Source organism: Rousettus aegyptiacus, unplaced genomic scaffold, assembly GCF_014176215.1.
Source record: "Rousettus aegyptiacus isolate mRouAeg1 unplaced genomic scaffold, mRouAeg1.p scaffold_m13_p_6, whole genome shotgun sequence".
Classification (NCBI taxonomy): Eukaryota; Metazoa; Chordata; class Mammalia; order Chiroptera; family Pteropodidae; genus Rousettus; species Rousettus aegyptiacus.
Genome location: NW_023416309.1, coordinates 54,330,861 through 54,355,964, shown reverse-complemented (window position 1 = coordinate 54,355,964; position 25,104 = coordinate 54,330,861). Strand labels below are relative to the sequence as shown.

General features: G+C 48.1%; 2 protein-coding genes across 8 annotated transcripts in view; both read left to right on the top strand.

Moving 5' to 3' along the window:
• Window positions 1–9,591, top strand: part of ATE1 (arginyltransferase 1) — a 120,614-nt gene extending 111,023 nt beyond the window's left edge. For 5 of the 7 annotated variants that reach the window (XM_016149091.2, XM_016149090.2, XM_016149089.2 and 2 more), the window contains one exon: window positions 5,444–9,591. In XM_016149091.2, the coding sequence (XP_016004577.1) occupies window positions 5,444–5,622 (179 nt within the window). In that variant the 3' untranslated portion in view covers window positions 5,623–9,591. Of the gene's footprint in view, window positions 1–707 lie in introns of all 7 variants that reach the window. The other 2 variants (XM_036223641.1, XM_016149092.2) reach the window with 1 other exon arrangement.
• A 6,941-nt stretch (window positions 9,592–16,532) lies between these two features.
• LOC107512996 lies at window positions 16,533–23,075 on the top strand. The gene is made up of 2 exons (XM_036223321.1): window positions 16,533–16,599; window positions 17,667–23,075. The coding sequence occupies exons 1-2, from the start codon at window positions 16,533–16,535 to the stop codon at window positions 18,254–18,256; spliced, it is 657 nt and encodes a 218-aa protein (XP_036079214.1). The 3' UTR covers window positions 18,257–23,075.
• The last annotated feature ends 2,029 nt before the right edge of the window (window positions 23,076–25,104 follow it).

The following is a 25,104-nucleotide window of genomic DNA, read 5'->3' as shown; positions in this document are numbered from 1 at the left end:
ACCATGGGACTGACACGAATTGCCACTAGTAGTAATGCTTGAAGTGCTCCCAAGAAACAGAAAAGTCGTGACGTTACAAGTTGAGTTGCTTGATAGTTGTGGAGCTCAAGGTCCGCAGCCGCAGTTGCCCACTTCAAGATAAACGAATCCAGTATAAGGACCATTGTGGAGGGGCGGGGGGGATGAGGAAATTTGTGAAGTTATCATGGCCGCTACACCAGCAGGTGCAAAAACCTTGCACTTCTTGCAAAATACCTTTTTATTGCCTACTGAAAATGTAGCTTTTATGTGGGCTCAGGATTGCTCTAGGAAAGGCCCAGTCTTTGGACTCTAATATGGTTCAAGAAAAAGACATCATCATGTGGCAACATAAAGCAAATGGTAGGAGAAGGATCTAAAGTTGGAGAATTTAACACCAGCAAAGGATGGTTTGGTCATGTTAGAAAGAGGTTCGGCTTGAAAAATGAAGACGAGATAACAGAAGTAGCAGCTTCTACTGACCAAGGGGCAGCAGACAAGTTCCCAGACGACATTGAGAAAATCACTGAGAAAGGATGTCTGCCTGAGCAGGCCTTTAATGCAGACAAAAGTGCCCTGTTCCGGGGGGCTGGGGGGAAGAGCCACAAAGGGCATAGATTGGTAAGGAAGAGAAGCAAGCACCAGGCTTGAAGGCAGGAAGGTTAGTCTCACTCCGCTGTTTTGTGCAGATGCAGCCGGGTGTGTGATCAGGACGGCCTCCTCTATAAAGCTGCTGGCCCCCGAGCCTTGAAGAGAAAAGACAGCCACCTGCCAGACGCTGGTAGTACACCAAGAAGCCTGGACAGGGAGAAGCCTTTTTCTGGATTTGTTCCACTGATGCTTCGTTTCTGAAATCAGGAATGGCCAGTGAGGGACTGACTGCCTTTTAAAGTTCTGATGTTGGATGGTGCCTGTGGCCGCCCAGACCCCCACGAGTTCAGCACCGAAAGCGCTGAATTGGTCAGCTTGCCCCCGGAGACAGTGTCTCTAATGCAGCCTCTGGCTCAGGCTCATGAGGACTTTTAGGGCTCGTCACACAGGGTGGGCTCTCTGGAGAGGGCCGTGCTCACCGGAGGAGACCCCTGATGGAACGTCGCGAAGGGCCGGAGGGAGCACACCACGGCAGGTGCCGTCGCCATGGAAGCCATCGAGCCCCGGCCGTAAATCCCTGCTGGAGGAAACCGAGTCCAGATGTCGTGTGCGACTTCACAGGGTTTATGGCAGAGCCAATGAAGGAAATCATGAAAGAGATAGTGGATAAGGCAAAAAAAAAAAAAAAAAAAAAGGAGGGGGTGGAAGTTTCCAAGATATAGATCTTGGAGAAATTCTGGAGCTGATAGACACCACACGGGAGGAATTCACGGAAGGCGACTCGGCGGAGGCGAACATGGCTGGTGCTTCCGAACCGGTGCCGGGCGGTGAGGATGAGGAGGGGCATGAGGAAGAAGCGGTGTCGGAGCAGAGGCTGACCTTAGACTTGGCGGACGGGGTCCGAGTGTTCAGAACTGCTCGTGATTAAAGCAAAAAGTAGAAGGGTCGGTACTGCGCAGAAACATAAAAAGCACAGGAGTCAGACTGAAATGACCCTGTTTCTGGAAAGTTCACCGGGGGCGCCTGCCTCCCCCCAACCCCGTCCGCCAGGGACGGCACCGCCAAGCCCTCCTTCTCGGCGCGCTCAGCTCGCAGACCCTCGTGATGACCCGCTGCCACTTGCCGAGAGCGACTAGTGGTCGTGCCTGTGTGTGTGTCGTGTGAAAATCCAACGGCAGCACAGCAGGAACTGTCCGAGATGCTTTGGGTCGTCGTCATCGCCTGAGTGCTCATCGTGTGCAAGACGCGTGTGGAAGCCGCTCCTTACGGACGGTGAGTGACAGTTAGTGTGAAATTAGCAACGTGCTCGTTGCCGTACTGTTTTATAACTTTGCTCGCAAAGAAGTGCGTTCCCGTGTAGTAGGCGCGCCCCTCTCTCTGGTCATTGGGGCAGCTACGGTATCAACCTGTCCTCACAGGTAAGTAGGTTTTTAAAAAATGTAACAGTGTTTTCAATGCTGTATTATGAATATGGCTGTAATACTCTGTGCCATAAAGGTTTTATAATGATTCATTTATCAGTGGATAGCCTAGGCCAGGCCGCCATAAAACAGTCATAATGCTGCTTAGTTATCAGTGCATGACTCCATTATACCTGTAAATAAATACGAATTTCTTTTTCACATTATCTTTTCATTTTAGAGGTCCAGTGTGAGTAACCCATATATAACATTTACAGTGTTTTATATCATAAAACATCTTGTAAACAGATGACATAAACTTATGGTATCAATAGATACAGTACAATACTGTAAATGTTTTTCTCTTATGGTTTTCTGAACATTTTTATCTTTATTGTAAGAATACAGTATGTATTGCATATAACATACAATATATGTGATAATCAGCTGTTCATGTTATTTAAGACTTCTGGTCAAAAGAAGGCTATTTTTGGAGGGGACAAGAGTTATATGTGAATTTTTGACTATGGTGGGGTGGTCCCCCTAACCCCATTGTTCAAGGGTTAACTGTATATGTTTAATAAATGAAACAGTACAGAGTTTCCTAGTCCATAGGAGGGACACACTTTAAAACAGTTTGTTGTAGACAATAGATTATAGACAATGGTGAGTGTTTTCCTAATCTTCTACTTTTATTTTTATATGTCATACTAGGAAACAATAAAAATTAGAGGGTGGCATTTCGTTCTAGATAAAACAGGAGGATGGCACATCAAGTCTTACGTTTTTATTTGTTAGAGTGTTCCGTTCATTCGAATCCCCAAGGATGTCTGTCCTAAAATATTTTAGGATGAAGGTTTAAACTGTTAAACATCCGTCTATATAGTTAAATATAAACATGCTTTAAAATTCCAGTTTTTTAAAACCCAGGGTTTTAGATTTAGATTCTGTGCAGTTTGGCTGATGTTCTCGCGTCTCCCCTTAGCCGTGCTCGGGGTGGCGACTGGCTCTGTTTGCAGTAGACGGTCAGCACACTCGGTCCGCCTTTTCCTGCTGGTGGCGTTGCCAGCCACGCGACAGGGTAGTTGTCTGTGTTGCAGTGTGCGCGCAGTAAGTGTTCGAGATTGACCGCAGGAACCAGGTTGCTTGCCCTGTTTTCCTTCGCTTGTCGCTTACCCTAGTAAGGGACATGGCAACCTGGTAAACGTTCAGTATATGTTTGCTTTCTGCTTCAGCTGAATAAAGTAATTTGTAGGAAACCACGTATTTTGAAGTTGGTGTATCCAACCAGGAACGCCAAAGTATTTACAGCAGAGAACAGCCAACGCGGGGGGCCGGTGGTCACAGGCGGTGGTGTTGCTGGGGGCTGCGCAAGGCAGAGGGCGACCTAGCGACCGGGCACCGCAGGAAGCCACCCCCACCCCTCAGTGCGGAGAAGAGCGGGCCCAGGGGCCAGGGCCACCAGTGGAAGCGGGAACCTCGGCAGCTTCAGGAGCAGAGAGCCGGGGAGGAGAAGGGGAGGTTTGGGGCGAGACGCCCTGGTTTCGGTCTGCCCCGGCCCTGGCCTCCTGCAGCACGGAGCGGAGCAGAAGGCGGGCCGTGGAGCTGAGGGCAGACAGGCCCGGGGACGGCAGCGTTGAGGGGGGCCCCCCTCCTGCCACTCAGTACTTCACCCGATCCCCTGCGAATACGTCCTGGATGCAGTGAAGATCCGGTTCTGCGAGGTGAGGGCCCCCGGCTCGCGCGTCCTTGGCGACGTTGGCGTCCCCACTCTCCTCGTTCCTCCGTGCCTTCTCAGCCCGAGTCCTCGCTGGCAGGACGTGGTCTTCTCGGACAGTGTATAACTTTTGGGGGGCTAAGTGTGCATGATCAGCTGGCATCCCCCACTCCAAATTTCTGAAGAGGCGTAGAACGCAGTCGGTTTTAGAATGGCCTAACTCACCCACTCATAGGTGGTCGAGGTCCGCCACCCGAGACAAGTCCGTAGAATGGGATCCGTCCCCCTCTTGCAGGTATCAGAGGTGTAGTGCCGCTCAGCCTCGTGTGAACAGCCTGCTCAGAGAGGACGCCTTTTATTTAATGATATTCGTGGGGGTGACATCGGTTCATAGCACGTGCGTTTCAGGGGTGCGGTTCTGTAATGCATCATCTGTATGTCGCGTCGCTCACCATCCAGAGTCGTCTCCTTCTGTCACCAAACGTGTGGCCTTCTCCACCCCCCTCGTTCCCACCTCCCTTCCCTCCCATGACCACGATACTGTGTCTGTGTCTCAGTCTGTTTGTTTGCTTTGTTCGCTTGTTATTTTCTGTTTTATTTTTCATGTGTCAGTGAAATCATATGGTTTTTGTCCTTTTTCACCCGACTTACTTCACTTGGCATGATACTCTCAAGATTCATCCAGTGTTGTCGAAAATGGCAGTGTTTCACCACTGGTACGGCTGAGTAATATTCCGGTGTGTACATGTGCAACTTCTGTATCCGTCCGTCTGTCGAGGGACACTTAGGCTGTTTCCCTGTCTTGGCCACCGTGACTAGTGCTGCAGCGAACAGCACTGCAGGGGTACACATATGTTTATCAATAAGCGTTTTCCACTTTGGGGGGTCGAGAACCCAGAAGAGAGACGGCTGGGGCGGGCGGGAGCCCTCGTCCTGGTGTTTTGAGGAACCTCCATCCTGTTTCCCGTCGTAGCTGCGCCAGGGTGCGACCTCGCCAGCGGGGCAGGAGGCCCCTTTCCTCTGCATCTTCCTCCTCCTGTTGTTTCTTGTCTTATCGCTGACGACCACCCTGACAGGTGCAGGGTGGTATCTCGTCGTGTTTTTGGTTTACACTTCCCCTATAGCTAGTGAGGTCGGGTATCTTTGCACGTACCTGTTGACCGTCTTCTATCCATCTTCTTGGGAAAAGCGTTTCTTCAGGTCCTCTGCCCATTTTTTAATTAGATTGTTTGCTCTTTTGTTGTTGAGTTTTATGAGCTTTTTCTGTATTTTGCATATTAGTCCCTTATGAGAGGTATCATTGGCGAACATCTTCTCGCGTTCGCTTAGTTACCTTTTTGGTTCGTTGATGGCTTCTTTTGCTGTGCAGAAGCTTTTTAGTTTGATGTAGTCCCATTCATTTATCTTTGCTTTTACTTCCCTTGCTTTGGGGTCAAGTTCACAAAAACCCCTCTGAGACCAAGGTCTGTAAGTTCAGTACCTATGTGTTCTTCTGTGTATTTTATTGTTTCAGGTCTTATATTCAAGTCTTAAATCTATTTTGTGTTAACTTTCGCGTATGACGTAACATACCAATCTGGTTTCATTCTTTTGCGTGCGGCTTCCCAGTTTTAGAGAGGACATCTTAATAGAGAATTTTAATTTTTCAAATAAGTATTTTTAACTTAGAAAATGAAAAGAGTGCCTGCTTTTTAATCGGTGTCTTTTGTTACCGCAGTGGACGAAGGTCGCAGTAAGGAGCCTGACCGATTGCAGGTGTTTCACAAGAAGGCCATCCTGCCGTACGGGGTGTACAAGAAGCAGCGCAGAGACCCGAGCGAGGAGGCCAGCGTGCTGCAGTACGCCAGCCTGGTGGGGCAGGCCTGCGCCGAGCGCATGCTGCTTTTCAGGAGCTGAGGGGCGCCGGCCAGACCCATCGCTCCGGGAGTCCCGGAACCGTCCGCAAGTTTGACTCTTGAGTTTTTATTTTGACTGTTATATGGCTTTTCTAAAACACTTTGTGGCGATGTATTTGTGAGCATCTCATGGTTAATATGAAGATTTTTAAAATGTTACAACCGAGCCTTATACTTGGGGTTTATCATTTTGGAAGTTGGTTTTATGAACAAGAAATGGTAAGCTTTTCTTACTGTTAATATTTTGGAAAGTAAAATTAATAAGCGAATCTTAAGTAATTTAATTACAGTCGTACTTTTTTTTGTTCTGTTAGACAAATCAAGACACTGTCCTCAAATCCAGTTAAAATGTGAGTTTACGCTAAAAAAAAAAAAAACCTTATGTGTGGGAACGAAGGTAGAAAGTCTATTTCATCACTTAGAAGTCTTGAGAAGAGAGCAGAACCGTGCTGCTTGTTACTCAGCGTTCACTGTGCGGTTACTGCCGCATGCTATGTAGTTCAGTAGAGAATTCAGAAAAATAAAATGCAAACATGTCTGTTTACCCAGGACGGTTCTCTTCGTGTCTGCTGTCTTGGCATGATTTTCTTTTTTGCCTAGAATAATTATTGCTAGTGCTCCCTTTTACTCTGAGCATCCCAGTTTAGACAATAAAATATATGTTTATCCTAGTTATAATATTTGCTCTATTTCTAAAACTCTAAGAAATGGCGCTTTTTAAGAAAGGTGTTGGCTCCTGCCTTCACCTAATCCTCATCAGAAGTAAATGTGCACTAGTTTTTTATTCCTTACAACTCAGGACACCTGTCATTGGTTATCGATTAAAAATTAGTTAATATCTGATTACTCGTATAGCTATACTACAAGCCACATTTGATTAGGAATCATTTCGACCTAAATAATTCGTTTCTTGCCCACCGATTTGGGTGTCATAGAGGAGACGTTGCTCTCGCAATTGGAAGCAGAGCAGGCCCTCTTTCCTTCTCACTTCCTTTGCTTTGGTCCTTTGCCCACTCAGCAGATGCCCTGTGTCCACCACCGTCAAGGCGGCCGGCACTGTGCTCGGCGGAAGAGGGAGAATCAGACATGGTAGTTCACAGCTACAGGCGAGTTGTGTTGGGCACAGGGTGAGGGACAGGGGTGAGTCACCGTCTTGTGCTCTTCCTCAGCTGATCCCCACCTTCTGTTGCCAGCTGCTTAGCCATCGAATCCTTTTCAATCCCCGTTTTGCCCATTCGTCTATTCTGTATGGTTGAGCTTTTTAAAAACCATATTCTAAAGCTTAGTAGTTTTAGTTCCACTGCTGATTTTAAACTTCTTCTGAATGCACCGAATGTAAATAAAACGTTAGAAAACAATGATTTTAAAAGTCAAACATGTAGAAACTGAACATCCAATCCAAATAAACTGTACGTATTCATTCAGAATGTGTGTACAACCCCTGCCGTGTGCAGGTGCTAACTGGGGTTAGAGTAGTGAACAGAGCCATTTTCTCCGATAGCGTGGATTTTACATTCTTCTGGAATTTTATCCTTCAGAATAGTCTCTCCCAAGAGCATTTAATGGACTTTTATTTGGAACTGGCTTCAGAATTGGTAGAATATTTTTTTTCTTTTCCCCTCTAAAATGAAGATAGTTTAATTTTTTATGATTACAAAAAATGAAACTGAGCAATTTCAAACATTAAGAAAAATATAAATAGGAAAGTAAAAATAATCCGAAATCCTGCCATTACCAGAGAATTGCCGTTCTCTCTCTCTCTCTCTCTCACACACACACATGCACACACACACACTCACACTCACACACACATATGTAATTTTAACATAAATAGAGTTATGCTCTACATGCCGTTCTATTTTCTCAACAATCAGTTATGGACATCTGCAATTAGAAAGACATTTCAAGATAGGATTTCAGAAGCGTCGTGAGTTGTCCCGGTGTTGCCGAAGTCGGCAAGGGGGCCGGCGCTCGGTCCCCTCGACGTTTGGTTGTCCAGGCTGACCTCAGCCGCGTCTTACACCTCCTTTCATCTCAGTGAGTAGCATGTAGGGTGGTGGCCGCGACGATCCGCCCTGGAGTATCAAGTGAGGAGAAAATGAATCTTACCACAACTGCGGTTTCTTCCTGCAGAATTCAGTAAAGGGGCCCTTCAGAGGAAGATGATTAATCACCCCTGTCTGGGGGCTGTGGTGCCGGCCTCAAGGGCGGCTTTCTAGGTCTGCTCCGGCAGAGTGCCAGAGAGTCGGGTGCAAAGATTCTCCTGCTCAGTTGCTAATTCTATGTGGTTTTTTTTTTGTTTTTTTTTTGAGAGTCCTGTTTTGATCCCAATAAGCAAAATTTTTTCAAAAGACAAATTATTCTTCTGAGTCCTAGCTGAGTGAATATTGACAGTGAGCTAAAAAAAGGACAGTCAGGGAGAGTGACCTGGCTTTGTCAGTTGACAAGCAATCTGGCTGAGAAATCTGACTTTATGTGAATGGCTTTCATCTAGAGAAAGACACATGAGAACCTTTCAGAGACAGTTTCTATCTTTTCAAGGCTGGAAGCTTTGCATTTATAATCTTAGTGCTGTAATCGTTTTCCGATGTCAAATAAATTAGTACCTACTTTGCTGTTTTGGGGATCAGAATATACTAGAGATTCCCCATGCTACCGTCTTTATTTAAATTATTTTGGTTATGATGAGAATTTCATTATCTTATTTTTAAAAGTGTAATCTGAGCACTTTTTTATATTCTAAAAGAGAGAGGCTATTATCAGATAAATATATTCATTTGATTAAAATTATTTAGATAAGAAATTATTGTTTACTTTCAAACAGTTTATCCTATTTTTTTTATAACTTGCATAATATCAGTCGTGTGAGGTTTCTCAACATATAGGGGTCTATTATGTAAATGAACCTTTTCAGATTTTGGAACAATATATGGTTTGATTTTATAGGCTTTATATTATCTCAGTATGAATAAAGATGAGAAAGAATTTGGTGACCCATTACCTAAAATGTGTCTATTGATGCTAACTTTAAAGCAAAGGGAAATAAAATGGAAACAATTAGGAAATGTTTAAATTAGAAGTTGTTCGAATTTGTATTCTTTTCCAAAAGAAAACCAGTGACTGTAAGACAAGTTTTTTTGCACGTGGTACCTTTTGCTCTTGTATGTGCTATTTAAACAGTTCATTTGATGAAGCTCAAATGGAAAAAATAAAGCTGTTTCTATCTGCAGTGGCTCTTGCTGGTCAGTACTTAAAAGACGTTATGTTTTCATCTTTTAAATTCCTGAATATGTCTTACCTGTAGTGAGTTTGCAGAAAACAGAGGTAAAACATTGGCTGTATGAATCGTAATACTTAATTTTCAGTAAGTAGAATTCCAGATCATTTAGTTACTTAAAGCATGATGGATTCCTTTCTCAGAGCTAAATATAAGTAAAATCTCACCTTGAGCAAAAAGTCTGGATTTTCACAAGATAAATTAGGGAACAAACCCAAAAGGATTTGAAATACGATTTAAGTAACACATTCAAATATAATTTCTCTTAGAAAATTTAGTTTACAGAGAAATTTTCATAAGTATCTCATGAAGCAAAGTGTGCTTTAATTGTTTATAATAGTTTACAGCATATTTATGCAGTACATTTACAGGTGTTTGTCTTTTTACAGTAAAGAGAATCCTGGTAGGTTTATGATCAAATAAGTCCTATTTTCCATGTGATTTAAATATTAGTTATAAGTCCCACTGACTTTTTTTCCGTAGAATGGAAATAGCTTTGTTGTTTTTATTTGAAATGGACAGCGTTCACCAGAGAACATTTAGGCAGTATAGAAAAGCGTGCCAAAGAAAATAAAAGTCACTTATAATCACTACTACTACCATTCATATTTTGGTTTATATCCATTCAGATTTTTTCTACCCACATATATGTTTACGTTTTGTTTTTAAGTAAAAATGGAATTGTGCCATGTATATTGTTCCATAATTTTTTATCTAATACCTTCAAATGTCTTAATATATTATGAAAATGCAAATACATATGGAAGGATATAATTTTAATGGATACATAATATTCCATGTTGTCTATTTTGAGAAAGGAGGCTTAAGACATTAGCCTCTTCTTATAGGTAATAGGAGTTGTAATTGACTGACATTACTAGTTTTTATCAGTTCTTTGTAAAACTTGATCATGTTCTTCTCATTTCCTGGTTGCTCTTGACATTAGGAATTTTCTCCTTGAAGGTTCAGAAAATGTGTAGCTCTTAAAATTTCACGCCTTTCCTTTCACTGTCTCGTGACTAAATATTTTCTATATTTAGTTGAGATGTATACTATTTTTACAGTTTGCACACCTCTGAAATTTCCAGTTAGAAAATGTTTGTCTTAAAAGCTTAAGGTTATTTAAAACAACCTTCTGATTCATTGACTCTTTATAGAACAGAAGTCTTTTTAAATGGGAATATTGGAAAGAGTAGGTAACCACACCACTATTATTATTTTTTTTTTTTACCTTTAAGAATGTATTTTTACTTTAAAAAATATTTTGAGATTTTAAGTAAAATGGCATTTTTTGTATCCAGTTGGTTGTCACAGTTGCTGTCTTTAATTCAGTCCTATCCAGAAAAACATTTCCCGTTAACTGTTTGAATTAGACCAACAATGAAGGTTGCTGAATATGTTTTGCATGCTCAGCTTTTTTTCTTTTGGAGCTTCAAAATAACTTGCAAATTTTTATAGCCTGGTTTCTTCATCACATCTCTTCACCTGCAATATGAAGAAATAATTCCGAATAGAAGTGTTCTAAAAAAAAAAAAAAAAAAAAGCATTATGTGGTATTCATGGTTGTTAATAATCTCCCTTTAAAATGTCATTCAAAAGTAAATGTTTCAGCCCCTTTGGAGGAGAAGCATCCTCGCTCCTCTGACGTGCATAAAAGCAGACAGAAATGAGCAGCACAAATATCGTCTCTTTGCTCCTAACAGTTTGATTAAAGCTGGTTTGCAAAAAGTGGTTTTTAAATTTTATTTCTTTAAACGTTCACAAACTTAAGCCGTAGACCAAAAAGCTAAATGTTCTGCTCCTAACTCGTGTAATGCAACTGTATGATTTTGGATTATATTTTCTCCTGACCCCTTAATTTTTCATACTTTTGTTCAGTACACGCAGGGTCTTGCAATCATTTAACATAGGCCTTTTAAAAAAATTAATTAGCGTTAACTGAGAACTCATGAATACTTCATGAAGTGCAATTCGTGACACTAGTTAATTCAGTATTCAGTGAGTCTGAATAGCATCTCTTAACTAATGGAACTTTGGGGCGTGAAACAAAATAGCGTTTTAGGTTTGTGAATTCAGGGCTTGAGACCCTTAGTTCGGTTGCGTGTGGACAGTTCCATGCACTTTTCCAGCGTGTTTTAATGTACTGAGAGAGGGACTGTAATTGGGAAGCTAACTGTCACTGGTGTTATTTTATTGACTATTAAAGAAAATATGTATGTATGTGTGTGTGTTATACACACAGAGTGTGCTTGATTAAAGCTTGCTAGTAACCATGTGATTTATTCTGTTTTAATTCAAAAAATCAACTTGATAAGGGATTTGGATTTATAAGACTGTCGTAGAAGTCATTAAAACTGATAAAGCAGCCCTGTCCAATAAAGTTGGGATTGGCTACATGTGTCTAGTTAAAATTTAAAATTAAAATTCAGTTCCTCAGCCTCACGAGCCGCATGTCAAATCTCAGTAGCCACCACGTGGCCCACGGCCACTGTCTTTAATTTCCTAGGGTCGCTGTAAGAAATCACCACAGCCTGGTGGCTTAAGAAGACAGGAATTTAGTCTCTCAGTTCTGGAGGCTGAAAGTCCGAAATTCAGGTACCGGCAGAGCCATGTTCCCGCCGAGGCGTCCGGGGCAGAGCCTGTCCCTGCCCGGTCCTCCTGGCGGTGGCCGGTAACCCGCGGGGTTTCCTGCCTGGCAGCTGCGTCATTCCCGGTTTCTGCCTTTGTGTTCGCGTGGCCGAGGTTCTCCCTCTGCGTGTACCTTGCTCTGTGCCATCTTCTCATCTCGTAAGGATCCCAGTCATACTGGATTTAAGGGCCCACTCCAATCCAGTACGAACTCAGCTTAACACATCTGCAGAGACCCTAATTCCAAGTCACGTCACATTCACAGACGCCTGGGGTCAGGGCTCCCTGTATTCTTTTGGGGGGACACGATGCGCCCCATGAGAGCTGCCACGTTGGGCAGTGGAGCTACAGGACATTGCCACTAACAGCACATTCTGTTGGGACGTGCTGCAATGAGGTGGTTTTAAAACATTTAAACGTGTCGCTGTTCAGCACTTTTTTAGGATTCTCTGTGGCAGAACTGTGGGATTATGGCAACGTTTGGGGCAACGCATTTTGACACTTTCGGGTTGCTCGTAATTTCCACCGTGCCATCTTGATCCATCCCTGCTCTAAGTGCAGCTACGTGTGCGTGTGAATTTGTGGTATCTCATCTCCATGGGGCTGTCGTTTTCCCGAGATAACCGCCGTGCCGTTATGATTGACAACTGAACTATGTACAGAGAAAAGGTTTCTTAAAAGAGCAATTGGAATGACTAAAAGATTAATTCAGAAGTATTTACATGGGATTCCTGCCATGATTTCCATTTTTACATTGCATCTTGAATTTTCTTTCAGGTTTCTAGTCCTAGTGACGTGTTTATTTTCACCAAATAGAAAAAAAATACACTTATCAACAGAAATTTCTGAATCTTTAGCAATAAAAGGATTTAAATGCGTCTCCCAAAGAAAGTCTACCCAGAAATATGCAGTGTGACCTGACTTCGCGAAGGCAAAGCGGGAAAAGTAATTCCTCGTTACAGCATCTCACTGTTTCAGACAAAGTTGGTGGTCACCTCAGGCGTCAGTCCGGAAGATGAACGATCGATTTATACCTGTGCTTTTAAAAGATCTTTTATTCCTTGATTGCATTTTGGAGGGTAATTTCGTTAACCTGTTTTGTCTAGTACAGCCTACTTCCAGCCCAAACTGCATGTCGCTGCCCTCCACGTGGGGAGCTTACGCACGTTCTCCAGAGGCCGGTGATTCAGCGAGGAAGACGTTAGTTTCGCCTTGCGTCACCGAAGTTGGTCGCAGACACCGGTGAGCAGAGTTGGTTGGGGGAGAGAGAGAGAGACCGAGCCCCAGGGGGCTCTGATGACGTCCAGGGGCCCCTGGGAGCTCTGCACTGGGGGAGGGACGCTGTCTACAGAAATTGAGAACTACTGTCCCCAGTCTCCCTGGTTGTCGCCCGCCCTTTAGAGTCACGTGACTCACTTAATGCTGTTCCATATGCTGTTTTATTAAGAAGGCCAGAAAAACATCAGTGCGCGGCCCACGGCGTGGACCGAGTTCTGCGTCCACAGCACCTGGTGGTTCATGCTGGAAGTAGTTAATATTTCTGACAATGTCACCATAGATTCTGTCGGGAAAGCGTGGAAATAAAGGAACCACGTTTAGAGGGGGAAAATCCGGAGAGCTGTTTGAACTTACTACAACAAGCGAGCTATTCATTTCTAGAACCCCTTTATTGCCTCAGTTAAGATACGGAAACTGTGAGATGTCAGCATTATCGGTGAGTGATGATGAATCGTGGGCCTCACTTATCTGCAGTTTGCTTATCTAGCCACTTCGCCATCTGGAACGTAAGTGGAATATCAAAAAAGTGGGCTTAAAAAAAAGAGGAGAAACATGCCGGCCTCTTAGCAGCTAAAATGGGCTCGAGTCCAGGCGCGAAAAGCGCATGTCCGACTCGTGGGAAAGCCACTTGGGCCGTGTGGCGCACGAAGAGATTTTTGGTGCCAAAGCAAAAGGATAACGCGCACTGGAGATGACGTGCGTGTGGCGGGGCGGACCCCACGGCCCCGCTCTCGCCGAGGGCTCGTCAGCATCCGTCACCGCGCCCTGGACAGCGGTGCGGGCGGCCTGGACCCCGGGAGGGAAGACGGGCCGTGGGCTGGGGCCTGCTGGCCCTTCCGTTAGCCTGGGCTCTGGGCAAGCCGGATGGGCCCCGGGTCCCAGGGCCACTTACTAATTGCGTGACCTTGGGCGAGGGCTTCAGCTTCCGCTCAGGAGAGGTGACCCGGGCACGTGGGGCCCCTCTGGTGGGGGTCGGGGGCGTCCCGCCACCCCCCTCTTCTCCGGCCCAAAGCAGGCGTCAGCAGAAAGAAAGTCAAGTTTTAACAAACTGTTAAAAGAAGAAAAAAAAACAAAAAGCAAACTCTGCTAATTCAAGGCATAGAACGCTCAGCAGCTGGGCAGTTTTGGGGCTGTCGCAGGTGACACCGGTGGGGACAGTGCCGAGTCGTCAAGGAAGCAGTCGCGGTGTGTTCGGCATACTCTAATACAGGGGTATGTCTAATGCATTTAAATGTGTCCATTCAGACTCGTTCAAGCCATAAAAAGGCCGTTGCCGGGTGAATTCCAGTTACCTGCAGGTTTACAGTCTCGGAGCAGGGTCATGAGGTGGGAGCACGGAATTAGAGTCCATTTTAAAAGCCGGCCAGCCCACAAGCGAGACTCTGATCTTCGGAGGGCGAGAACTTCCTAAGGGCTGCCTTGCTCTAAGGGGATGTGGCTCAACAGTCATTCATAGGGGCCTCCCTCCAGGGGCGCCGCCATTCAGCCTTTCCATGGTATAATGGGGGAATAAAACGGGTTCTGAGGTCTGATATAATTACGCGCATTTCTGTTTGTTTTGTGTGAGACAAAACTAAACAACAGGGTATCTGGAAACCCAGCGGCATTTCTGGGCCGGCTGATGGCCCCCCGCAGCAGGCCGCGGGCCCTCGGGGCCAGCTACAGTCTAAGCGATGGTCGCGGGGCCCTTTCATCTGCCCCCCCCCTTCTCCCTCCTCCTGCATCATTCCGCATGAAGGCAAATTCTGGAGGGGGCATCACATCTTAAAACTGGCTCTTCACGGAGTCACCGGTGGGTAGCAGAGCATTATCTGATGGGTCGGGAAATCGAAAGCGCAGCTTTTAGAATGGAAACGCAGTGCTTTTAGGTAAGAGCGTGGACCGTTGCCTGGAGTCGGGGTGTGTGTGGGGGCGGGGAGGGGCTGAGGTGGAAGATGAGACTGGGAAATAGATCTGTAGCTTTTCACCAAAAAAAAAAAAAAAAAAAAGATTTACATATTCATTTAGGTATCAGTCCTGAGGTTCTGCAGCCTGATGAAAAGTGAGTTCCGCTGCGTGTGGCGCTGTGTGCCCAGCCCCGGGCAGCAGAACGGGGCGCGGAGGCCAGGGGGGCCGTTTGCTGGGCGTCGTCAGAAGCGCTGGGCTCGCAGCCCGCGGTCCAGCGGCGGCTCCCAGAGCCCATGGCCAGCTCTCTGCTCCATCTCTGCCCGGGCTCTCCTGGCCGGCTGGGAAGTGGGCAGGGCCCCCTGCGCCCTCAGCAGATGCCACCGGCGGTGGCCTGACAGCCACTGGCCAACCTGAGGCAGAGGCTGAGCTGTGACAGGAAAAGTCTGAAATGTCTTGATTATTACTTGGAGTGGTGTTTGCTCAGCTGACCTTGAGTGCCAAGTGGAGACTTTGATCCCCTGTCCTTTTTCTGCCCTTTCAGTGAAATTTTCCCCAAAGCCACCAGGGGGCAGAAACAAACCTCCTTGCCTTTCTCTCTCTTTTTTTTTCAATTCTGAGTAAATACACGTGGAAAGGTAAACCTTTCTTTTGGTCCATTCGGGCCGATGTTTTTGATATAAATTCCGTGTCCCAATTCGCGTATCTTTGACATTTTCAGATTTGGGTTGTCTCTGAATTAATTCTTACGCAACAGAGGCAGTTGTGTGTGTGTGTGTGGGGAACTGCATGTATGTGGCATTTTATATTAATGATTCAGCTACCCAGTCCCCAGGCCTGACACAGCCGCCCAGTCTCTCATGCGTTATTCTGCCTTTTTTCCGGCCTCATGGGGCGAGTGCCAACCCTCAGTACCTTTTACGTGGGTTATTGCAAAAGCCAGTCTGCCCCCGGCGACACCCCCGCCCCCCAGCCGGCTTACTCTCCCCGACGCACCCCCCATCCGCTCCGTCCCTCCCCGGTGCCAGCGTGAGACAGCAGCTCAGCACCTACCGAGTGACCAGTGACGTCTCAGCTGCCCCGCCTGGCCTGTCCCGGCTGCCTCTTCAGCCTTTTCCCCCTACCTCTTCCCTCCGTAAACTCCGTCTCGGCGTGGCCCATACCTTGATCGCCGCTGGTCTTTTCCCGCAGCGGTGGCACCCAGCCCCTTCCAGCCCCGCAGGTTCGAGTGTGCAGGGCGTCCGGGTCAGGCGTCGGCTCCTGATGAGCGCTGCGTCTGCGGCAGCCACGTTGCCCCTTCCTTCGGCAGTCCTCACGGCACCGCCAGCCCCACAGCCCCGGTGCCTGTTTCTCTCCGAAAGCCAGCCGGACACCGGACCCCTTTGAGGAAGCCCCCCGAGAAGGCGCGCATGCTGGCGCCGTGTGGACGCTGAGACCCGGCGTCTGAGCCCCCGGGCTGGGGCTGCCGCTCAGACCGAGTGTCACGCACTCGGCGGGGACATTGAAGAAGCATTTCCGAGACACCAGCCCAAAGGGGGTTGATCACATGGACCTTGGCAGGCGCCTAACACGTGAAGAAGATGGAAATAACCCAGGAAGGAGAGCTGTAAGTTTGACGTGCACCAATGAGTTTTTCTTTATAACCTTAGGAAAAGGCCGGTCTGTCGCTTTCCAGCACGCGGCGACCGGGGCGTCCCCGTGGCGTGTGCGTCCTCCGCGCCAGCGCTCGGGCGTTCATTCGAGACCGGTGGACGCGCGGGCGTGGGCTGGGGAGGTTCGGGGTCGTGGTTTCCTACGGCACCGGAAGCAGAGGTTATACTTCCGTGGTCGTTTGTGCCAGGCCGATGGACACCTTCGTGGTCACCTGCTGTCGGGTGGACAGTGGGAGAGAGGACAGCGACCGACGTACAAGTGCGCAAACGGGAAGGCGGGTGTGCTCGGGGGCGCGCAGGCCGCGGCGGAGAGCGTGGTCGGGGCAGGAAGGTGTTGGACGCGACTGGAACTGTGACCGCGTGAACACGCGGCGTCCGCGGGGATCCGCGTCCTTTGCTCTCGGGGAGGGTGGACTGAGAACCGGGGGGTGGCGCGCGGGCCGGTCCGAAATCCGGTGGGGGTTTTTAGGGAGAAACGCTCGCCTCGGATGGAAGACCCCCGAAGCGGTCGCGCGAGACAGCTGATCTGCGACCTGCCGTCGAGTTTCAGAAAGGCGCGGCGGGGCGCTGCAGGCGTGGGGGGAGGCCGTGGGGGGGCGGCAGGGCGGGGTGCGGCAGGGGCAGCTCCGTGCGATCCGGCTGGGACGCAGAGGACTCGGAAGGCGGTCGTGGGTGCCGCAGAGGGACGGCCGAGGGGGGCGTCGCACGGAGAGGGGGTTCGCACGGAGGGGGGGTTCGCACGGAGGGGGCGTCGCGCGGAGGGGGTCGTCGCACGGAGGGGGCGTCGCACGGAGGGGGCGGCGCACGGAGGGGGCGTCGCACGGAGAGGGGGTTCCCACGGAGGGGGGCGTCACACGGAGGGGGCGTCGCACGGATGGGGGCGTCGCACGGAGGGGGTCGTCGCACGGGGGGGGCGCGTCGCACAGCTGGCACGTGGCGGTGCAAGCGTGTGCTCCCTGGCAGCTCCAGGATTCACCTCAGTGAACGGTGGCGGGAAAGTGGCCGGATGGATGGGCAGATGGCCTGCGAGGAGTCGCCTTGCCAGACAGGACAGAAAGCCTCTCGCCTTCCTGGACAGGCACGGAGCACTCCCAGAGCAAAAATCCACAGGCCTAGAGTATTTCTTAGCATCAGCTACATTGGTTTGTTGTGTTCATGAGGAGGGCTAGGGTGGAATATTCGAGAAGCCTAAGGCTCTGCTCTAGGGAACACTCAGCATAAGGGGAAGGCGGGGCAGGAACAAGCCAGGAGGTCACAGCTGAGTGCACTGTGTGGCCAGCTGCAGTGACCGGCGGAATTACAGCTACAAAAAATCTGTAAGATAAGGATTTAAAAGTCATCGAGATCAGTGGTTTCCCGGTTTTCCTAAAGGATTCCTAACAGGTTGTTTTCATACGAACATCGGCTTTGAGAGCCCGTCCCCAGCCCACGGAGGAGCTGCTGCCAAGGGCCACACTGGTTTCTCCGTAATATGCCATTTTCCTGTCGGAAATGCTGCTTCCTGGATCGTAAGTACGAAAACACAAATGACCGTGACGATGGCAGTGCAGCAAAGACATGGCCTTCGGACAGATCCTCAGAAGGAGCGAGCTAAAATCGGAAGAAGGAGCGGAGTGCGTAAGTCCCCGCAGGTGGCCGAGGGGCCGGCAGGCCAGCCTCGCTCTCCCCCGCGTCCAGGTGGCGGATTTAAGGACTCCGCCCCGGGGGTTTTGCACCTGGGAAGCCCCCCTGCCCCCAGGAGTCAGCTCAGCGCTGGCACAGAGGGCAGGACCCGGGCCCGGGCCCGGGATGGGGCCGCGCGCGTCCTGCCTTTGAGGCTGCTCCCTGCTCTCTTTACCCCTCAAGTTCCAGTCCTTAACGAGGGCGCTGCTCCAACGTCGGCTCCTCCTAAGAGGATGGGCACAGAGGACTCGTGAGCAGACACGTCGAAGGAAAGAACCACATGTTCTGAAGTGGAGTCACACGGGGGGAAAGGCGGATGGACTCGGGTCTTATCCAGGACCCACAACAACGGCGCGTACGCATCTGCATCCAGAAAAGTGGGAGCATTTAGGTTCATTCATTTTTAATGTAAAGGCTGACCGGGGGGCACTGACACCCCCACTCTGCCGAGACAGCAGACTGTCAGAGGTCACACACCATGCACGAGGCCTCTGAGGCTCCCAGGGTAAGTGGATTTACACTTTTGACTAGATGAACTTTCACAAAAGGACAAGTGGCTTAGAAAACAGTTGCACACACACACACACACACACACAGACACACGTGTGAACGGTGCAAGCACACGCAAGCAAGAAGATGACCGTGGTGGCTTTCATTCGTGGGATGGGCTCTATAAGAAGACCCAGAGATTTTACGATAATTAACGTGCCTTAACAGCGAACCTCACCCTAGGTGTGTCTCGGGGCTTGCCGTTGCCTCATGAGAGTAGTGTGTGTATTTAGTATGTCCATAAATAACTGCGTGTATTGCAGGGGGGCAGGCTTGACCGAGGTGGGGTTTCCTAGGCACAGAGCCAGGCACAGATCCTCGGGTGAGTGGTTACCTGAGGAACGAGGCACTGAGGAAGCAGAGGAGGGCGAGGGGCCACGCGAGGCTGTGGGCTCGGCTGGGGACGAGGGCTCGGCTCAGGTAGGGGGGGGCCAGTCACCTCACAGGTGAGACAGTTTCCTGTCATTCTAGGGCCACGCTCTGGTGAAGGAGGCAGCTGGGGCCTGCGTGGGCTTGACGGCGTCCCCTGCAGTGCCGGGAAGGTTTGCCGGTGGAATGAATGGAAAGTTCCGAGTGTCAGCCAGGAGCGAGGGAGGGGTGGGCACTTTCTCTAGAGGAGGCGCAGAAAACCCAGAGGCAGTCGCCGTGTCCCTCACCAACTTCATGTTCCCACCTGGCAAGAGATACAGGCCCTCCAAGTCCCTCCCCCTGGGCCAGTAGCCGCCATGATGGGGGTCAGTCGCTGCAGTAGTCACATGCTTGGACCATTATATGCGTGGACCAAAATCTAACAATGAGGAAAGACTAGGGAAATTTTGAGATTCTGCATATACCTGGCAGGAGTAACATAGGCATCTCCGTTAAGGTTACTCCATATTTTTCTCTGTTGATTATATATGGACGTGCATTTTAGATCATTTTTTTTTCTTCCATTAGAAGTGCAGAAAGTTGATAATCAAGGCGACTGCTTTATGCTTCAAATGATAAAGAGAAAGCAAATATTTGTCGAATTTAAATCGTGGCTTTGATTTCTTTCTCTCCTTTGTAAAACTGGAAAATCCCTACGTATACCTTTCTTATGTGTAAAGTAACTTCTGTCTACAGGCCGGGACTTAATCGTCCCTGAACCTGTTTGGAAGAGGCTGGCGTCAGGAGTTACGAGCCTCTCCCTGCTCCGTCTCCCTGCCCACGAGGGCCATTAGCTCTACCGCACTGAGACAGGCGTGGTCTCCACGCTTTACCGTGTCTCCTTCTGTGCTACCATGAAATGTATCATCGACAGGCAAGGTCTTCAGGGGCTGGGTAATCTAGTCAATCACCAACACAAGGACTACAGGGACCTAGCCCGGAGTAAGACACTCCTGACTCTGGCACTAGGGCCCATTTCCCCAGGGAGCCGTACACCCCAGCCCCTGCCCCGCCCCCAGCTTCCGTGGACTTTAATAAGAGACATGCGACTTAAACCATATGCCGTGCCTGGGAAATGCATGGGCCGACCCGCATCTCCAGGGGAAGCAAAAAAAAAGAGATCTTTTGCTCCTCCTTGAATGGGTCGGGGACAATGCAAACTAAATGTGCCTGCATTGCACGCAAGCCCACATAGATCTGCTAACACACACGCACGCACGCACGCACATTTCGTAAGCATTCCTTAAGTGCGACAGGTCGAGGGACGTTGCTGCGGTTGCCACGTAAGCTCGTCGGAGGGTCCGTAGAAGGCAGGGTGCTCAGGGCTCACGTCGGCGCACCCCGTTCCTCCCTCACCGCCTCGCCTGCCAACACCGGCGTTATCACCTGGTTCCATGATCAGCTGACGCAGTGGCGCAGGCCGCTGAGGTGGCGCAGATTTCCGCCGTTGCAAATACACTTCACGTTCCCCTACGTTTCCCCTCTGTGACCGGTCACTTCGCTGCAGGGCGTTTGTCGCCCGCAGCGAGGAGCCCTGCCTGGCTGACCTGCTGGCATTGCTCCCTAAGAGGGGCCCCAGCACATGGGTTTCGTCTTGCGAAACGAAGGGCTGGCAGTCCCCGTGTCGGGTGTGGCCGCCGGGGAGCCGACAGCGCGCACTGGCCACGCATAGCCAGCCGGGACTCACACCTGTCCTCGTACGTACCTTCGCTGGAAACTTTTGGCCAACGCGGGGGACGGCGCGCGGCTCTGCTCAAGGCGTAAGAGTTGCAGCCACCCTCTGCGGGACGGCTGAATAAATATTCCTTTATCCCGGCACCGGCCCCCAAAGCTCTGTTCATCTCCTTCGTCGGTGTCGTCCGCACTCGTGGGGGCCACCTGTGATCCGCCCACCTCTGCTCCCCGTTCCGCCTGCCGATTCCGCCATCCCTGAGCTCCCCCCTGGCAGCCCCACGGCCGGCTCCTTCCCTCGGGCCCGCGGATGGGATGGCTTCCGGTCCCGCCGCCGTCCGCCTCGCAGCCTTGGTGATGCCGCCGACTCTGCTCGCTCTTTTTTGTCCTACGTAGAGTCACTCGAAAAGCCCTATCAATGCCACTTCCGGTGCAATTCTGGCGTCTTTCTGCTCCCGTTCCCTTGACACTGGCCGGGCTCACCCGGCCGCCAGCTCTCAGCTCAGCTAGCGCACTGGGCTCCGTGCCGGGCCGGGCAGCTCCAGTCTTTTCTCTCCGATCCGGCCAGTGCATAACAGGCAAAGGACATTTCTTCCTAAAATAAGATAATGCCCTCTGTACCTTTTCATCGATTCCTGATATTTCTTTGACTGAGTCAGCCTCTTATTGTACCATTAAGCACTAAACTTAACATTTTAACCTCACACCCACCCACTGGGATGGCTACTACCAAAACAGAGAAAGTAGCTAGCGTTGGGGAGGATGTAGAGAGATCAGACCCCTCGTGCACCATCGCTGGGAATGTGAAATGGTGCATCTGTGCAAAACGGTGTGACGGTTCTTCAAAAGCTTAAGAGCAGAATTACCGTATCGTTCATCAATTATACTTCTGGGCATATATCCGAAGGAATCGAAAGTGCGGTCTCAAAGAGAGAGATTCGTACGCCCGTGTTCATGGCAGCATTTTTCTCAATGGGGGGGGGGGTGGTGAGGGCAGCCCAGGTGTCCGTCCACAGATGAATGGATGAACAAAGTGTGAATACACACAATGGAATATTATTCAGCCTTAAAAAGGAAGGAAGGAAATTCTGACGCGTGCTACAACATGCTTGAAACTTGAGGACATTGCGCTAAATGAAATAAGCCAGTCGCCAAAAGACAAATGCTGTTTGATTCCACCTATATATCTAGAGTAGTCAGATCCATGGAGACAGGGTAAGCTGTGGTTGTCAGGAGCTAGGGGAAGTGGGCAATGGGGAATCGTTTTGCGGGCGCAGAGCTTCAGGAAAGTTCCGGACACCAATTTGCATGACAATGTGAATAAGCCTGACGCTACTGAGCTGTACCCTTGAAATTGGTTAAGATGGTATATTTGATGTGTATTTTACCACAATGAAATTTTTAAACAAATTTTTTAAAATTACGCTTACACGAGGACATAGCAGCCTGGTCATCGGTTGCGCCGTTGTTGCATGAAGATGCATTTCGGTGTTTAGAAGACGTCACCCTAGAACACCGTGTGGAACCTGCAGAATAACAAAACGTAAATTCTGAGGGCAGAAATCCACCTCTCTTCTAAGAAAGATGAATTAGATTCATGTAGTAAATTTACAGTATTTATAAGGTTCTAGACAAAGCTTTCCAACAGAAACTTTGCTCTCTTTATTGGTGTGAGCAAAGATCATGTGTTCTACTTGGCCCAGCGTTTTCAGCCAGCAGAGGTAGCTGAGAACCTGGCATCTCAAGACGGTAAATCACGGGACATTTCGGTATCGGAGCGCAAAAGGATACATATGAGAGCAGTTAGCTACGGGGACCTGGACTGTGCCCCCGCCCCCGCCCATTTATCAGACTTTCCATTCCCATTTCAAAGGGAGGGTAAGAATAATAAGAGCCAGTGTCCAGACCATTTTAATAAATAAAAAGTTCCCCAAAAGGCCACTGTTCCAGACCTTACGGCTCCTACCAAATCCAATAAAAATAAATATTAAACTGTACAGAATATTTGTTTTGTTCCAATGGCTGTTATTTTGTTTTGGTAATGAAAGTCCCCAGGGGCCTGGCCTCAGAGAGTGCTGACGGCGCCAGGTTTTGATGCCACCCCACGCCCGCTGCCCCGCCCTCGCGGAGGAGGGATCCCTGCTCCCTCGGCGCCGGATGCGCGGGATGCGCGGGATGCGCGGGATGCGTTCCCCTCCTGGGCTCGCATGCTCCGCGTGGTTCACAGGCAGTGCCGGACTTCCACGCGGGGATTTCCACGCGGAAGTGCTGGGTTCTAGTGCCCGCTGGCCTGGCTCTCAGATTCCTCGTCATGGCTTAAAATCCTGTATTTTTAAAGTAATTTCAGGCTTATGGAAAAATTGCAAAAATGGTACAAAGAACCACTGCATACCTTTTACCCAGGTTCAGTTATTATTTTGCCTTCCGCCTCCTCCAATCTCTCTCTCTCACTTTCTCTCTCTCTCTCTCTCTCTCTCATATGGTCTCATAGCATATTCCAAAGGTAACCAATTAGTTTTTTTTTTTAATATCTTATGAACTCATGGATTTAAACGAGAGTTGATGAGTTTTAATCCATTGCAGTTATTACCCTAAATTGATTGCTCAATTATCCTACCTTTGGGCAATGGGAGCCTTTTCAAGTTTACTGCTGTGGCCTTTTCACAGGATCCCATGATAGGAGACCTCGATAGCTTCTTTGCCTTTGGCGAGTTGTTCCAAGCTCCTCTTGCAAATTTCTGTTCACTCCTGGAACCAGCCACTTCTCTAAGAAGTCCTAGTTCCTTTTACTGAGAAATCGTGTTTAGAGACTACAAAGTGGATACTCAGAAGCCGCATTACTAATGGGCTAGGGATTATCTTAAGCCTTTATAAAAGACAGACTTAGGAAATACTCCCCCCTTCCCTGAATAAACTACATCATGACTTCATAATGACATTTTCAATTCAAATTTAGAACTCTTGAGATTTTACTTAGCCAGATCAATCTTGCATCTACCTATATCTCTTTTCACTATGTTGAAAAATTCCAGTTCCCAGTGGAATTTGCTTTATCCTGTAGCACACACAACAGTTTCCGAATAAAAGTACTAACACTATCACCAACAATATATTTCCTGAATATAGTTATTCAGTTTAAGAGCACACTATGTGGGAACTTGCTTGAGTGATTTAGACTTTCAGTTGGTATTTGGGGCAATTACATGCACACAGGGAATTAGGATCTCACTTAGGATTCAGCAAAAAAAGGAATAATTCTGGAGTTTGAATGGCTATAGCCTATGGCTGCAAAGAAGGTTTTGGAAACTGTGAAGGTCACGTGGAGTCAAGTATCTTTCTTACATGTCCCATCACCATAAGACTAATGATAAGAATCTTTGGTCACCTGTTGTCAGATTATCATGTTAAACATGATCCTCCTTCCATGAAGCTGGGCTTCATTTTGGGCCTAAACTAATTGTGTTTGAGCTCTGGTTGCAGGCATGGCTTCATAGGAGGTTAGGCTTACAGGAACTGCAGTTTTGGGGACATTGAGTTCAATCCCCTCCTTTTATGGATAGGGAACTAGGGTCTCAGAGGGTGTGGTGTGTTTATGATATATTTTTAATGAATGTGCGAAGCAGTAGAAAGTGCTCATACGATCACCTTCTGCTACATTTGGGAGGGGCCGAGCTTAACTAAACATGCATAATGACAAAATTATTGTATTAGGAAAGAGATTAAATTTTATGGCTAACAAGATGTCAGAAATTATTCTGAAAACTGATAAAGTGTAATGACTAGTTCTCTCTTATGTTACCTGACCACACTGTATGACAGTAAGCATTTCAGAGTAACCAAATCACAAAGTACAGAAGTTAACGCTATGCCATATGAGGTTAATCCTTCGGTAATAATAAGAAAGGACGATATCTCTGTAGGCAACTGAGTCAGTGTTCTGTGTTTCTGATTCCTTTAAATAAAAATGTGAGCCTGATAGAAAAACAATGTACAAAGGATTTGAACATGTAATTCGCAGAAAAAAAAAATAGTTACCAATAAGCACATGAAATGATAAGCAGCTTCACTCTCACAATTGAAGAAATACAAATCAAACCATCAGTGATGTACAATTTTTCACTATTAGATTGTCAAAAATGTAACCATGTGATAATCACTGTTATGAATGATTTGGAGAATGGGCACTAGATTATCGCTAGGAGCAAAAAACATTGCAAAAATGTGGAGAGTATTTTGGCGATAATCTCTCAAAAGCCAAAATGCACATATTCTTCTAACCACAATTCCTTTGCTAAGAAATCTACCCTATACACATACGTGCAAAATTATAAAACAATCTGTGCTAGGATGTTCCCTTCAGCACGTTTGTGGTTGCACAAAATTGCAAGAATCTAAATGAGTATCAATAAAAAGCTGGTTAAATAAATTATGGAGCAGCTGTATAATGGAATATTAGTCAACTATTAAAAAGAAT